Raw genomic sequence first — 13,972 nt, forward strand, 5'->3', positions numbered from 1 at the left:
CTACATATGAAAGTTGGAATCTCTTTTAAACTTAGAGCTTCTCGACTTCATGTCGATATTAATCGATTTCTTAAAGTAACATAATCTTGGCCTGTGTTTGTTTCTCTTATATATGCAAATATAATTTAGTAAATAAAAACAAGTCATAGGCGGCAGTACGATATATATCGATCTCCAAATAAAACATAGTATTGGCCATACAAAAATCTACATTACAAATCTGGGTTGTCTTATAAACTTTGATAAATACAAAAAAGTCTTAGGCTGCAGATCGATATTCGCTTTTGTGACAAAAGATGCGAACTGTCGACTATTCAACTGGTTTTTCATCTAGCAAGCAAGAGTTTTCGGTGTCTCGAGCGATTATGTCCTCTTAAGCTGAGCTTATAGACAGAGATCAGACAGACAGGATATATATACACCCACTTGCAGTGTATACAGGGTGTAGGAATAAACAATTTCATTTAGCTGCTTTACAGAGCATCTTAATTTATTCAACTGATGCCAGCAAGAAAAATTGGCTAAGCAATGAGCGCATCCGCGCGAAGGGTGGAGCATAGAGGCGTGGAGACGACATAATCACCGCTTTGAAGCGCCCAATTCGCAGGCAGCTAAGCATGGCTCAGGCTAAGCAAGTCGAGGGATACGGCCAGCCGGTTGGGGATTCTTCTATAATTCCATGTGCAGCAGCTGCTTAAAGTGGCGCCACAGACGTGTGCAACATGGCAGGAAGCTGCCGCCTGCTAAAGGACCCGAACTGCGGTTGAGATGAAGATGAAGTGCCACAAGAGCTGGCAGACTGACAAACTGACAGACTGAGCAGACTGTGACGAGTTCGCTGAGCGGGGAACTGCACTTAATATATATTGAAATTAATTTATTGAAAATTCTAATGAATTAAGTTGCCTTTTTTTTTGTTGCTGTCGTCAGGCTGTTGCATGCTGCTGCCGCATGTTGCTGCTGCATGTTACATCAAGTGTCTGTTGGCAAATGTTGCCACTGGACGCCCACAAACAGTCGACAGATTTATGTTTGGACATATTAATTTATGCGCTTAGATGAAAATAGTTAAGTAAATTGCGAGCCCAGGCGACAGAGATTTATCGCAATGGACCAACTGCAGCAGCAGGAACTTTAAGTAATTTACTTAAATGCACAGCAGCTGAGAAAGAGAAAGAGAGGGAGAGAGAGAGAGAGAGAGAAAAAAAAAGGAAGGGAGAAAGAGAGATAGGGAGAGAAAAAGATAGTTAGAGAAAGAGGAAGGTAGAAAGAGAAATAGGGAGATGTAGAGAGGGAGAGATCTAGACAGACCAACATACTGAACGAATGTGAGAGAGAGAAAGCGCGTCCAATGCTCTGTTAACAAATGGAAAATGCGTATATTAGTTGTGTGTGCGTATAAAAGCCAGAGTGCACAAATTGAGCAACTGTCTTGCCAAATACCTGCTCTTAAGAATAAGTCCAAAATGTGTTCTAGGGGCCACACACTGCAATAATCGATATTTTTCAACGTCACAGTTTGAGAACTACTTTCTTGGGTTCACAGTGTAAACAAAAATTTCTGTTCAGCTGTTTGTATTGAACTGTCTGAGCTGTGAGCAGAGCATCAAGCGGTCAATGGCATCCGATTGCAATTGTTCTTGTTCTTGTGCGTGTACTTGTCTACAACTAAACTAATTGAATTTGCTGCTTTGTGAAATGTTAACAAGTTTTGCGGCGGGTGCAGCTCGTAGGCATGCAAAACTTTTAGAGCAACACACATTAAAGAGCTGTGACAAATGCTGCAACAGCAACAAGAGCAGCAGCAACAGCAGCAGCAGCAGCCATTAAATTTGTGTAATTAACCAGACTGAGTCTGAGGCTGAGGCTGGAACAGGGACAGGGACTGGGACGAGCAAGGCTGAGGAAAGCGGCAACTTTGCTAAACTAATTAAAATGCATATTCTGGCTGCACATAAATGTGAAAAGTTTCGCTAGATATATAGTCGCATAGTCGCCTGTTGGTCTAGTTGCATGGTAAACAGGTACAATGCGACTTAATCCGCAAATGGGCATGGGTTAAACAAATAGATGACTGAGCCTCAGCCTGGACACGTTGATGACAGTTTTTGCCAGGGCGGGCGAGGAGCCTGCAATTTGTATAACATGCTGGGCAGCCAACAGTTGGGCTCAGTCTTAGACACCGCCACCTGCCCCCACCCACCCCTGCGCACAGTTAAACCAAAACTTTTTGTAAACTCATTAGAGCTGTCGGCCGAGCCAAACCAGCCAAGCCCAGCCAAGCCGAGCCAGCCAAGCAAGCAACTAAGCAACTGCGCTAACCAAACAGGCGTTCTGCCTGGTTTCAGGGGGGGGTGGGGCTCTTGGGTGGTGGGTCACAAGTTTGCTTCTTTTAATGCCCTGAACTTATATGGAGTATGGTTATGAAGGGTATAATAGGCTAGTGCAAAAGCATGTAACAGGCAAAAGGAAGCCTTAACCGAAAATAATCGAGCATATTCCATCTGATATAATATCGATAAATATCGAATGGAATGGAATGTGTCGAATCTCGAGAGTCCCTACCAGCTTATTTATTTATGAATTTTTCGAATTTAGATATTTTATGAAGTCAATAAGACTGTCCCAAGCTGAAATAGTTTTCAGACACGACAAAATACTACATGTTCCACAGTGTGGGCTAAAGGGAGGAAGGCGCTGGGTATCTTATAGTCGGACACTCGCTTTTATTTGTATTTTTTCTGAATGCAAGAAAACAGTCAGGTCGGTAGCTAAAGAAACGGGTCAGGGACCGAGCCGTGGACAGACGGGACAGGACAACAGAGGACAGGACGGGCTGGCAAACAAAAGGCAGGCCCGGCTAAGATAAACAGGCAACTTCTTATGCAGGCAGGGCTTACTGTCGCTTTTCATGCGGCTAAACATGCCCGGCGGTGCAGTTGAAATTTTATTTATTGCATTAACTTGAAACCGCTCGGCAAGGACGCGCCCAAAGTGTGGCGAACGGGGCGAGGGGTTGGCCGCCTGCGGGGGTAGCTACTCGTAATAAACATAATGAAAATGATGTTCATAATGAAGCGCACTAATCGACTCTTCTAGCAAGGGCGCAGCTGTCGCTGTAAGTTTACGAGAGCCGTGAGCTGCCAAGTTGAAAACTATGCCGTTTATGTTCCAAGGCTTAATCTGGAAACAAAGTATAATCTATAAACTAACCAACAGACGGACTGACGAACTGATTGACTGAATGATGATCGTGTAGTCCAAACCGCAAGCGATATGAATTTCTCACAGCGTTTGTTATGCATGAGGAACTCTGGCTAATTCCGCCGGCAGGGGTGGAAAATTGATGGAAATTATGCACAAGCAACATTTTATTATAAAATTGTTTTAAGGCAGCTTTGTATAAATCCCGAGAAGAGGGCGCAGAGAGGGGGGCTTCATATTATATATATTATAAAAATAAGATAAATTTGGAAAACCACATTCAGGAGACGAAAATGAATAAAAGCTTTGTTTTGTTCTTAATTTAATATAAAAAAATTGGGCCGCGCAAAGCCGAGTAATATTCACGCGGGCAGCATTTAAGAAGAGCTTGCTTTTTATTTCAAATGCGATTGCTTACACTTGAAAAAACTTGGGCAAACAGGGCTTCATATGCATCACAATTGACAGCAGGAAGTTTGGGCGATTAAGCCGATGCCTGTATGTGTGTCTACATGAGTGTGTGTGTGTGTGCGTGCGTGTGTGTGGTTGCATAAATAAATATATTTTGTAGAAATTAACATATGTCCTTCAGCGCGTCTGTCAGTTTGCATGTGGGATGTGGCACAAGAAATTGATTGTGTGGAAAATTTAATGTGCGCAACATTCTCATAGCATACTTTTGAGTGTTTTGCAAATTGCAATAATTGCAGGCATATGTAACTACAGCTGGGCGTGTGTGTGTGCATTGACAATTAAAATGCTTTTGTAAAATGCTACATACACACATATATATTAATTCCCTTCTTGTTTGACCTTTGTATCGCTGGCCATTCCAATAATAAAATTGACTTACTGCCCACGCATTATGCGCTCCACACATATTTACACACTTTTATGTGTGTGTGTGTGTGTGTGTGTGTGTGTTTAAATTTGTATTATGGTGTGAGTGTGGCAGGTATTTATTAATATTGTTCAACTGAAAATAATTATGCTGGTGTTAAGTTAAGCGTTAAGCACTTTGCCAAAATGATGGGCAATTAAATTGCAGCCACGCGGTAGAAAGAAAGAAAGAAAAACGCTGGGCTACAAATTAAAATCAATTTTACAGTGTTTAAAAACACATGGCAAAAAAATATAGCAAAATTGTTTTTAAATTTAAACTCGATTAATTGATAGACAAAAGGCTGCACCGTAAAGATAACGTGGATTTTGTTTGCTTTGCATATTCCTTGCTTTACGCTTGTAATTCTCAATAAGTTTAAGCATTAAAAAGGAAAGAAGGCCTTTACAATAGAATAGATAGAACCGGGAGATTCTTAAATTAGCTTAACAGATTAACGTAATAAGTACAGAAAAACAAACATTGAGCTGATCAACTAAATCTTTCTATTTCTAAACTTATTTATTTATTATTAATTTTTAATTCTTTCAAAAGTTCAGTACGCTTTGAAAGGTTTGAAATTAATTTAAATAATATAAAATTAAAAATTTGTATTTAATAATAATTCCCACTGTGCAACATTTCAATATGAGACACGCCCACTTTAATGTCTAACGCCCTTTCGCAATTTTTTACAATTCTGGCGAGTCATAAGTCTGATTGAAACGCATTTGCAATTGATGCAAGAGTTCAAAGCACACGAATTGTGCATAAATTAAGTGTCAAACTGGCAGCTGGGCGGGAGAGGTTGGGCGGGTGGAGGTTGGCTGGGTAGAGCACAAGTTCACTTGACATTTCTTGGCAGTTTTGCGACTTTCATTTGACAGATGTCAAAACGTTGGGGGAACTCAATTAGTTGCCACCGCAAATGGCCTCAGCGGAGGTTGGAGGTTTGCATTGACAAATGCTGCGAGAGTGGTTCGAGTGGTTCGTGTGGTTGGCGTGGCGGTCAGCTATGTCGGGTTTATTTAAGCCATAATATATATGCGAGACATTTGTGAGTTTTTAAATAATTATTTAATTCTTAACAGCTATGCGGCATGACTTTAATTTAGCCTTAGTAATAAGGCCAACATAAAACAGCCTCAAATCGATTACAAACTAAAACTAGAAATTAGCTTAACATGCCCGCCACTGGGAACTGGATGACACACATTGCCGCCTGGCGCTATGCTCGGGTCATAGACGAGGGGCTGTGCGGAAAGGGGGTGGGGAATGGGGAACTGCCTCACAGCTCGGTGCTCTCCATGTGCGGATTGGCATTGCGAATGCCCAGATTTTGTAGCTTGCGCAAACGATGTATCTGATGCCGTAGCTTGTGCTTGAACACAATCTGATTGTTGACCGTCTTCAGGTCGTCCGCGCTGCAGCCTTTCAGATTGCGCCAGGTCTTGGCCAGCAGCGTTTCGGTAATGAAGTATTTGGCCTTCGACAGACGAATATACTCCACCTTGCGACGGGCTAGCTGCTCCCGATACAAGTACAGATGATAGCCAACGCTGGGCGGCTGCTCCGAATGCTGCTGTTGTGGCGAGTTGTTGTTGCTCTCGTTAACAAGTTGCTGGTAGCGTGGCATGTTGCAGTTGCAGTTGCAGTTGTGGCGACACTTCGATTTGATTGCTCCCAATTTAGATATTGTCCAGGATCGAGGAGAGATGCTACCGCTGCTGCTCCAGCTGTTGTTGCCTCAACAGAGTTTGCTTTGGGTTTGATGTCAGCAAACGCATTCGACATCCTTTTTATGCAGTCGACTGCACGACATGCCACGTACCTGTCCGAACTTTAGTCATCCCTTTTTTTTTGTTGGGTCACGGCACATGCTACCTAGTCAGGTTCTACCTACCTGTTCGTGTGTGTTGCATTTTGACTTGTGCCGCAATAAAAAACGATTCATTCTTAATCTGCTTGCGAGCCATAAAGTTTCACATATTTTGCAAACATGTTCATTCTTAATCCGATCGCTAATCCGGCTGACAGCTACTGACAGCTACTCTTAAAAAAAATCGCCTGGCCTATAAAAAGATTAGACATCTTCGTGCCAGTTCAATTTTCCAAGCAGCTGTAAGAACGCAGCCCGACAAGCAGTTGCATGTCCTGCGGCAGGCCGCAAAGGGGTAAGAAGCAAGGGCTGCCAGGATTGGTTCTTTTTGGCCCGTTGCAGCTGCCGCGAGAAATCTTCATTAATGATCAGCTCGCCCAGCTCTGAAATTGACAATCAATTCAATTCCGGCAAAATTTTAGCTTTTTTATGCCCAAGCCGAAGCTTGACTTTTGTCAAGCTCTGTAATCCTTGCGATTTATATCCCATTCTCAGCTTGCTTTCAGTTTTCGCTCTTAAATCAAAAGGCAAACTTTTATAACTGTCTGGCTTGGAAAAACAGATGAATGAAAAGTGTCGCGTATATTTCAAGACAAGTTTTTCATCTCGGTTTTCATATTTTTCATATTTACTTTTATTTCGCTCTTCTCATCTTTTTCTTTTTGCATAAGACAATCATGTCAATTTCTAGATCAAATAAAACAAAGTTCAACCTACTTTTGCACACAAAATAAATACGAACTAAAAGTGGCAAAAAGTAAGCGTTAGAAAAATAAAAGAGAAGAAGCAGAAGAAGAAAGTGATAGACCTCTGGCAAAAATTATGGCAAACTTTTGCTTTTTAAATCTAACGAAACGAAACGTGGCAAACTTTGCCAACTTTAATGTTGAAATAAGCAATTTTCGCGTTCAACTACATACACACACAGACAGACAGACACACACACACACACACATACGCACACAAAGAACAGTGTCTGTGCTGGCGTCTGAGACTGTGCGCAGGGCAAAAAAGATTGAAAAGTAATTGCATTCAAGAGCTTGTAGTTAAAAATTTATAGATGTAGTGCACAAGAATCTGGACGTAAAAAACGTACAAAAATGACGATGTTGCCGCTGCTGAAAATATTGAAAATGCAATTGCTGGCAACATGCCCCCGAAAAACCCCCGCGATGCAACGGTAATTGCAGAAATTTGAGCACGGCAAAGAAACAAAAACAAGACGGAAATCTTATCTGTAGAAGGCCGAGCATCAAATGCTCTAGCAGACTTTTGTCCACACTTTGCCAGAGAAGGCTGCAATTGGGACTATTGTGTGGCATCGAACTGGTTCGAGTTCAAGAAATGAATACGAACAGAAACTCAAGCCAAATAAGTTAACCAAAATATAGTCGAACTGAATCAAACCAAGCAGTACGAGAAGTCGAGAGTTGTTACAAAGCTTCGCAGCTGATGACGATTCTTAACGAGAATCGAAATATATTGGAGATAAAAAGGGTTCCATTATGCTTAAATTTAAGTAGTCCAAGTCCAGAATTTAAAGCTGACCTAGGCCCAATAATTTTATAAAAATATGCACCACGTCCGTAGATCTAAACAATTTAAATTATTTGCCATAAAATAAGAAACCCTTCAGGTGGATTAGCTTCATAATATTCTTAACTGTGCTCGAACCCTGCATGTAACCATATTTGGTAATTGCCAATTTCGGTTAAAGACTTCTTACGCATCTGGTCTATGAAAATATGTACAGCGGGCAGTATTACCAGTATGAAAACATTCTGAACTAAATCGTAATTGTTTCTGAAAAGTTGTATGTATATATGACAAACCGAAACCAGAATTTAAGACTGTTGAAAAACACCTTCATGTATCAAATCTGAAGGCAGAAAGTTAGTTCAAATCATGAACTGAACCTACAGTAGATTTTTTAATACCTTGAATCCACAATAAATGGGTAAAAAGAGTATATTGTGTTTTTTTCTTTTTAGCTCTGGTTTTTATAGAGGAACTTAATTAACGGCATATTGTTTTCGTAGGAGCAATATTATGTCATGGATCAGTCTAAATGTATAAGATGTATTTTAGTAAAAAAAAGCGAAAGCCAATTGAAGTTCGAAACTTTCTAGTTTAGTTAAGTTAGCTCAATATGCCACCCAATAGAACCTTTGCTCCTAGATGGTATCTATGGCCGCTATATAATATATTGGTTCTAGACAAAGCTTCATCCGAGAGATGAGTTTACATTGCAGCAGACAGACGACTCTGCCTGCCTAAGGGTAAATATACATATACTTAATGGGGTCAAAGATGTCTCTCCTCTCACGTCTCACATATTTCACGGCAATATCATAATAGCCTTTCGGCAAGGGCATGCAAAAAATCCAGCGCGAAGCTCTTGCATTGAGCATACAAATAAAAGTAAGTTAAATTGCAAATGAAATGAAATCAGCTCTTTAGCCCATTGTTTCATTTGCTTGTACATCTGCCATTTACCAGCTCGCATCTCCCATTTCCATTTTCCATTAGCATTCGTATTCGGCATTCGGCATTTCCATTGCCATTTTCATTTGCATTATTAACGGCATGAGTGAAATTTTAGCAGCATGTGAAGCAGCATTTAATTTGCCTTTTCCTAGTTTTTACTGCATATTTTGGCCACGCTAGCAGATGATTGCAAACAGATTCAACAGAATTTTCACATCCTTGAATTTTCATATGGTTTGCCTTTTTGTCTCGTTTAATGGCTTAATTTCAAAGAAAATTGTTTGGATTTGCCTTACGTATGCATGTAAACGCATGTGTGTGTGTGTGTGTGTGTGTGTGTGTGTGTATCTGTGTGTGTGCTTAACAGATTGAGAGTTTGTTGAGAGCTGAACGAAATTAAAACATTCTGTGTGAATTCGTATAGGTGGAAACGGCAGCTTGAAAGCAAGTAAGAATGAACGCTGCTCGACTAGGAGACACCCTGTATTCAGTCTAGAAGAGCCTCAGAAAATATTCATGCTTATTTATATAAAAACCATTTCTTGCTCACCCTCATAGCGCTCTCTTAAAACTTTTGTTGAATTGAATCTTTATAAAACTTTCGGTCTGCAAAAATATATTGTTAAAATATATACACAAAATGAATGCTAGACCCCCTCGTTATTTTACAGTTTTGGATGTAATGGAAAAGGGGCATATTTGAAAAAATAAAATTCAATTCATATTCCAATTTTCTTTCTCTCAAAGTTTCCGTCTCCTTCTCCGAATTAATCACATTCGCACACAATATACCCCTTGCCACCAATTTACCAATGAATACAGGGTATTTAAAACTTTATCTCAATGTTGCCATTTGAAAACAATATGACAACACAATAAGCTCATATGGATTTTAAATGTGTATCAATTTGTGAGCTTGTAGCTTTTAGGATTGTACATTTATTTTTAAGTGTGGCGTTTAACCTTTGGCCACGTGAAAGAGCAGGAAAATCATTTGATTTGTTTATGGAAAAAAACAATTTTCAAGTATCTTGTGTAGTCTTGAGGCTGGTTCGCATTAAGTTTGGCTCGTTTGTTATATTATCTGCCCATATATGTGCTCCCGACTCTGAACTCTTTGCCCAGCTGTCAGTTGCAATTAGCCAACTGTTGGGCACAAAATAACAGGTAATATACACAACACACACACAACACACAAACACACAAACTTAACACATAATCAAAATGCCGTAAATCAGTAAATTTGATATGCAGAGTCCGACAAGTTGATTTGACAGCCTCGCGCTACAGCTACATTGTTAGGCCCAAGGCCCCGCGAGCTTTCCCAGCTGGGCGTTAATTGCACAAACTATTAAAGGGGGCTTGGGTGGGCAAGGGGGCGGGGTATGTGTGTAAAGGAGACCGCCATCAAGGCGACGTAAATCAAATCAAATTGCAATTAAAGTGCCATTCGATGCCGAAGCACTTTAAAATGCAGGCGGCATGCGAAAAATGCAGCTGCCAGGCGACAATTGCGATTGGAAGAGAGAGGAGGGAAGCGTGAAAGGAAAGGCTGAAGGAAAAACCAAGAACTGAGGAAATGGGAAGTGTAGCTGCGCATTCGGGGGTTTGAGGGGTTTGGGGGGCAATTAATTAAGGCAAACCTCAGCGCCGCTCGAAAGTATGCAACACACGAACCGCAAAGGCAATGAAATATTGCAATCAGCAAAAGAATGAAAAGCCACTAAATGCACAGAAGACGGCAAAAACCCGGAAAGCAACAGCAACCAGGAGCCAGCAGCCAGGAGCCAATAGCTGCTGCTCCTGCTTCTGCTCGCTTGGCAGCACCCGCTTGCCAAAATTAGTTTCTGTGTCAAAAGTTTGAAATGAGCAAGCGCCTGGCTTGGCCCTGCAACCGAAGCAGCTGAAGAACTGAGAACTGAGGCAAAAAACTGCCAGAACCGGGGAGCCAAAAAGAAAGACAACCAAACGCTGCTCCAAGATGTGAATCTCCGCTGGAAAGATATTCTGTAATAAAGTGCATACGTCTACTGTACGCCTTTCTCTTCCAGCTCATTTCAAATAACTAGTGTGCTTCTCATTAGATTAATTTTTAATTTAAAACTGCTTAAGATAATAAGTAGAGATGTGTGTATACCAAGAGTCGGGGCTATAGTGCAAGAGTTTTCGAGTTTTTGGGAAAGTGAAATATTCTTGAGGATTATAGGTTCGATACTATCTACAAAAATATCTATATATATTATATATAGGCTTAATACTATCTTAAAAAAAAAAAAGATCAATAAACGGGGGTAGAAAATCGACACTTATCGATTTCTGAGAAAATGAAAGCTTTCAATAATGTAAGCGTAGATGCCAAGTTGTAAGCTTTAACAGACAGACGAACTTGACTAGCTTATCTCGGTTGATCGAAAATATACTTAATTTTATCTTGCATACCCATTCTGATAATTGGCCACAGGGTATAAGAACTCGTTGAGAGCGAGACAGTGCGTCGAGGACAAAGTTTGTCGCTGATGTAGTTAAGAATTGGCAGCAAATGCTGCTTAATTTCAAAAGAAACTTTACGTATTTGTCATGCGGCGCACATTCATTGCGGTGTTCATTTGGGCGCACATTGACCCAGCCCACAAGCTGCAACTGCAACGGCAACTGCAACGGAGACATTTGACAAACTTGCCCCAGTTGGCATTTTGGTTAGCTTTATCAGCCCCGTTTTTTCCTTATCTTTGATCATATTTAATAATTCATCAGCAAGCAGCTGAGCTCTTTTGAGTGAGGCGTTGCACGCTAATTTGTGGCCGCTTTGCCAGCGCAGGCTACTTGCGCGCTTCATTTCCTGCGGCCGACTGCCGTTTGACTTGCTGGTTCCGTTTCCGTTTCAATGACGCTTTGATTGGACTTGCGGTCTCCATCCTCCACCCTCCACGCTCCACCGCAATGAACTTCACGTGCCGCGTTAATTATTATGGAGCACAGCTCATGGCTAACCGCGACGCCAACTTGAATAACGCTTGCGAATTTTCGACTTGAGCTCATTTAAAAGCTGTGCAGTCAATATTTGCCCCACTGTCAAATTAATATTCAATCCCAAGCAGCTGGTCAACGCTTCAACCTCTTCAAACTACTTGTCATATCCATAAAAACCCAATTAATTGTGTACATTATTTGACCTCAGACATAATTTGGCGAAGGCAGCTCTCAATGAACAGCTAAACAGCTAAGTTGAGAAAAGTATTTCGAATTTTGTACTCAAATCAGAACGAAACTCTATTTGACTCATTCCTATATACGAATCTTGCAGCAAGATTTGGACATGAATATCGACTAAAAAATCGGTGTTCAGATTTGAATGCCAGATTAATTTAGAGGGAAAACCATTAAGAAAAATACAAATCTCGTGAAAATCGAATGAGATTTGACCGAGGTATGGGAGTGGTAAATTTTGACCTGTGTCTATATACGATCTTACGGGGTAAGATTTGGACATGAATTTCGACGAAAAAATCGGTGTTAAGATTTGAATGCCAGATTAATATAGAGGGAAAACCATGAAGAAAACGCCAAACTTCGTGAAAATCGGATAAGATTTGACCGAGTTATGGGGGTGGTAAATTTTGAACCATGTCTATATACGAATCTTGGGGTAAGATTTGGACATGAATTTTGACGAAAAAATCGGTGTTCAGATTTGAATGCCAGATTAATCTATAGGCAAATCCATGCAGAAAACGCCAAGCTTCGTGAAAATCGGATGAGATTTGACCGAGTTATGGGAGTGGTAAATTTTGACCCACGTCTATATACATACATATGTACGAATCTTGGAGTAAGATTTGGACATGAATATCGACTAAAAAATCGGTGTTCAGATTTGAATGCCAGATTAATCTATAGGGAAACACATGCAGAAAACGCCAATCTTCGTGAAAATCGGATGAGATTTGACCGAGTTATGGGGGTGGTAAATTTTGAACCATGTCTATATACGAATCTTGGAGTAAGATTTGGACATGAATTTCGACGAAAAAATCGGTGTTCATATTTTAATGGCAGATTATTGTAGAAGGAAAATCGTTAAGAAAAATACAAATCTCGTGAAAATCGGATGAGATTTGACCGAGTTATGGGGGTGGTAAATTTTGAACCACGTTTTTATACAAATCTTCGGGTAAGATTTTGAAATGAATTTAAGTGACAGCCTAACTTTCAACATTATTCGCTTTACCCGAGCGTCGCCGGGTAATTTCTACGAGTAGTCTAATTTATCTGTTTTTATATTTATAAAATTGGCTGCTAATTCCACTAAATGCAGACCCGTGGAAACAGAACATTACGTGAGATTGTTGCGATTTTTGCTTACCTCAGAGATTTTCGGCTAGCTGCTGCAGATATTTGTTTTACCTGCAATAAATAAAATAAAATAATATATGATTATTATTGCTGTGTCGGCGGCAGGCGTTACATTGGCTTATAATATATTTATTTATTTATTTGATTTTGCGCACGTTTATTCCGCAAATTTTAATCTTTACACAATTGAATGGCAATGCACACGCAAACGATTATTTTCCATGAAATACATTTTTGCCTTTTCGTTTTTCTTCCAAAGATAAACAAAACTTTTGCTTGATTTCACGCCTATTGGCGGCTTCATTATCGCTGTGGGCGAGGTGCGGGAGGGCGTACTCTTACTTCTGGGTGCGGGCCAAAAAACATTTCCGGGCTTAAAAGCGAGCAATGCGAGAATGCATTCGTGTGTGAAAATGATTTTTAAATTGGCGCCGAGCACCGCGGCGACAGTCAAAAGGAATTTCAGATTTGAGATTTGAGATCTCAAAAGCCGATGGAGAAGAAAACACAATGCGAGGTGGGGAGAGAGAAGCGAAGCGAGGCGTGGCAAATGTAAAATTTTGACAGCTTTTAATTGTGCAGCGAAGTGTGCAAATCCTGTGTAAAACACTCGCACAACAATCACACATCCATTTCAATCACAAAACGCAGCGCGTCACGGCCAGATATAGCTACAGATGCAGCCAAAGATACAGATACATTCGGATAAGCGGGCTGGGTCGCCAGATTTATGGCTCGGCGGGCAAAGGCAGCCGAAATTGCGTTTACCTTGGAACAGGTGCAATTAGCGCGGCGCATAATTTCACCACAAAGCACTTGAGGCTGCCGTGTGAATTATCATTAATAGACCAAAGTGAGAGTTTATATGTATTTTTTTTTGCTAGGCGCAGCTTCCTACCTAATGGCAGCGCCGCCCAGGGCCGGGCCAAGCCACGATTTACGTCTCTTAAGCACTTTTCTCACATGACGCCGCGGCCTGTCAGCAGTTCATCAGAGCTGCCGCGGGACGTGGCATCAAGACGCTGCACACTCGACTCGAGTCGACTCGACTCTCTCCCTGTGCAAAAACTTAATTAAAATAAAATTAAATTCAAGGCGAGCGTCCCTTTTGGCTGGCAGCAAGCGCATTATGCAAATGCTTAGCATTTGAACTCGGAGCACAGCTCATG

General features: G+C 40.9%; 2 protein-coding genes across 5 annotated transcripts in view; both read right to left on the reverse strand.

Moving 5' to 3' along the window:
- The window catches only part of RhoGEF64C (Rho guanine nucleotide exchange factor at 64C), a 192,102-nt gene that overhangs the window by 54,750 nt on the left and 123,380 nt on the right, over positions 1-13,972 (reverse strand). For all 4 annotated transcript variants that reach the window (XM_070208342.1, XM_070208341.1, XM_070208339.1 and 1 more), the window contains one exon: positions 12,814-12,854. The gene's annotated coding sequence lies outside the window, so the exon portion shown is untranslated. The remainder of the gene's footprint in view (positions 1-12,813; positions 12,855-13,972) is intronic.
- On the reverse strand, positions 5,077-5,867 carry LOC6636547 (uncharacterized). Its single transcript, XM_002060015.4, has one exon. It carries the CDS (start codon positions 5,718-5,720, stop codon positions 5,373-5,375), a length of 348 nt encoding a protein of 115 aa, XP_002060051.1. The 5' UTR covers positions 5,721-5,867; the 3' UTR covers positions 5,077-5,372.

This window comes from Drosophila virilis, chromosome 3 (assembly GCF_030788295.1).
Source record: "Drosophila virilis strain 15010-1051.87 chromosome 3, Dvir_AGI_RSII-ME, whole genome shotgun sequence".
Lineage (NCBI taxonomy): Eukaryota > Metazoa > Arthropoda > Insecta > Diptera > Drosophilidae > Drosophila > Drosophila virilis.

Bases quoted from the DNA above. Each gene is read 5' to 3' on its own strand.
- LOC6636547 (XM_002060015.4), bottom strand. From the start codon at position 5,720: ATGCCACGCTACCAGCAACTTGTTAACGAGAGCAACAACAACTCGCCA.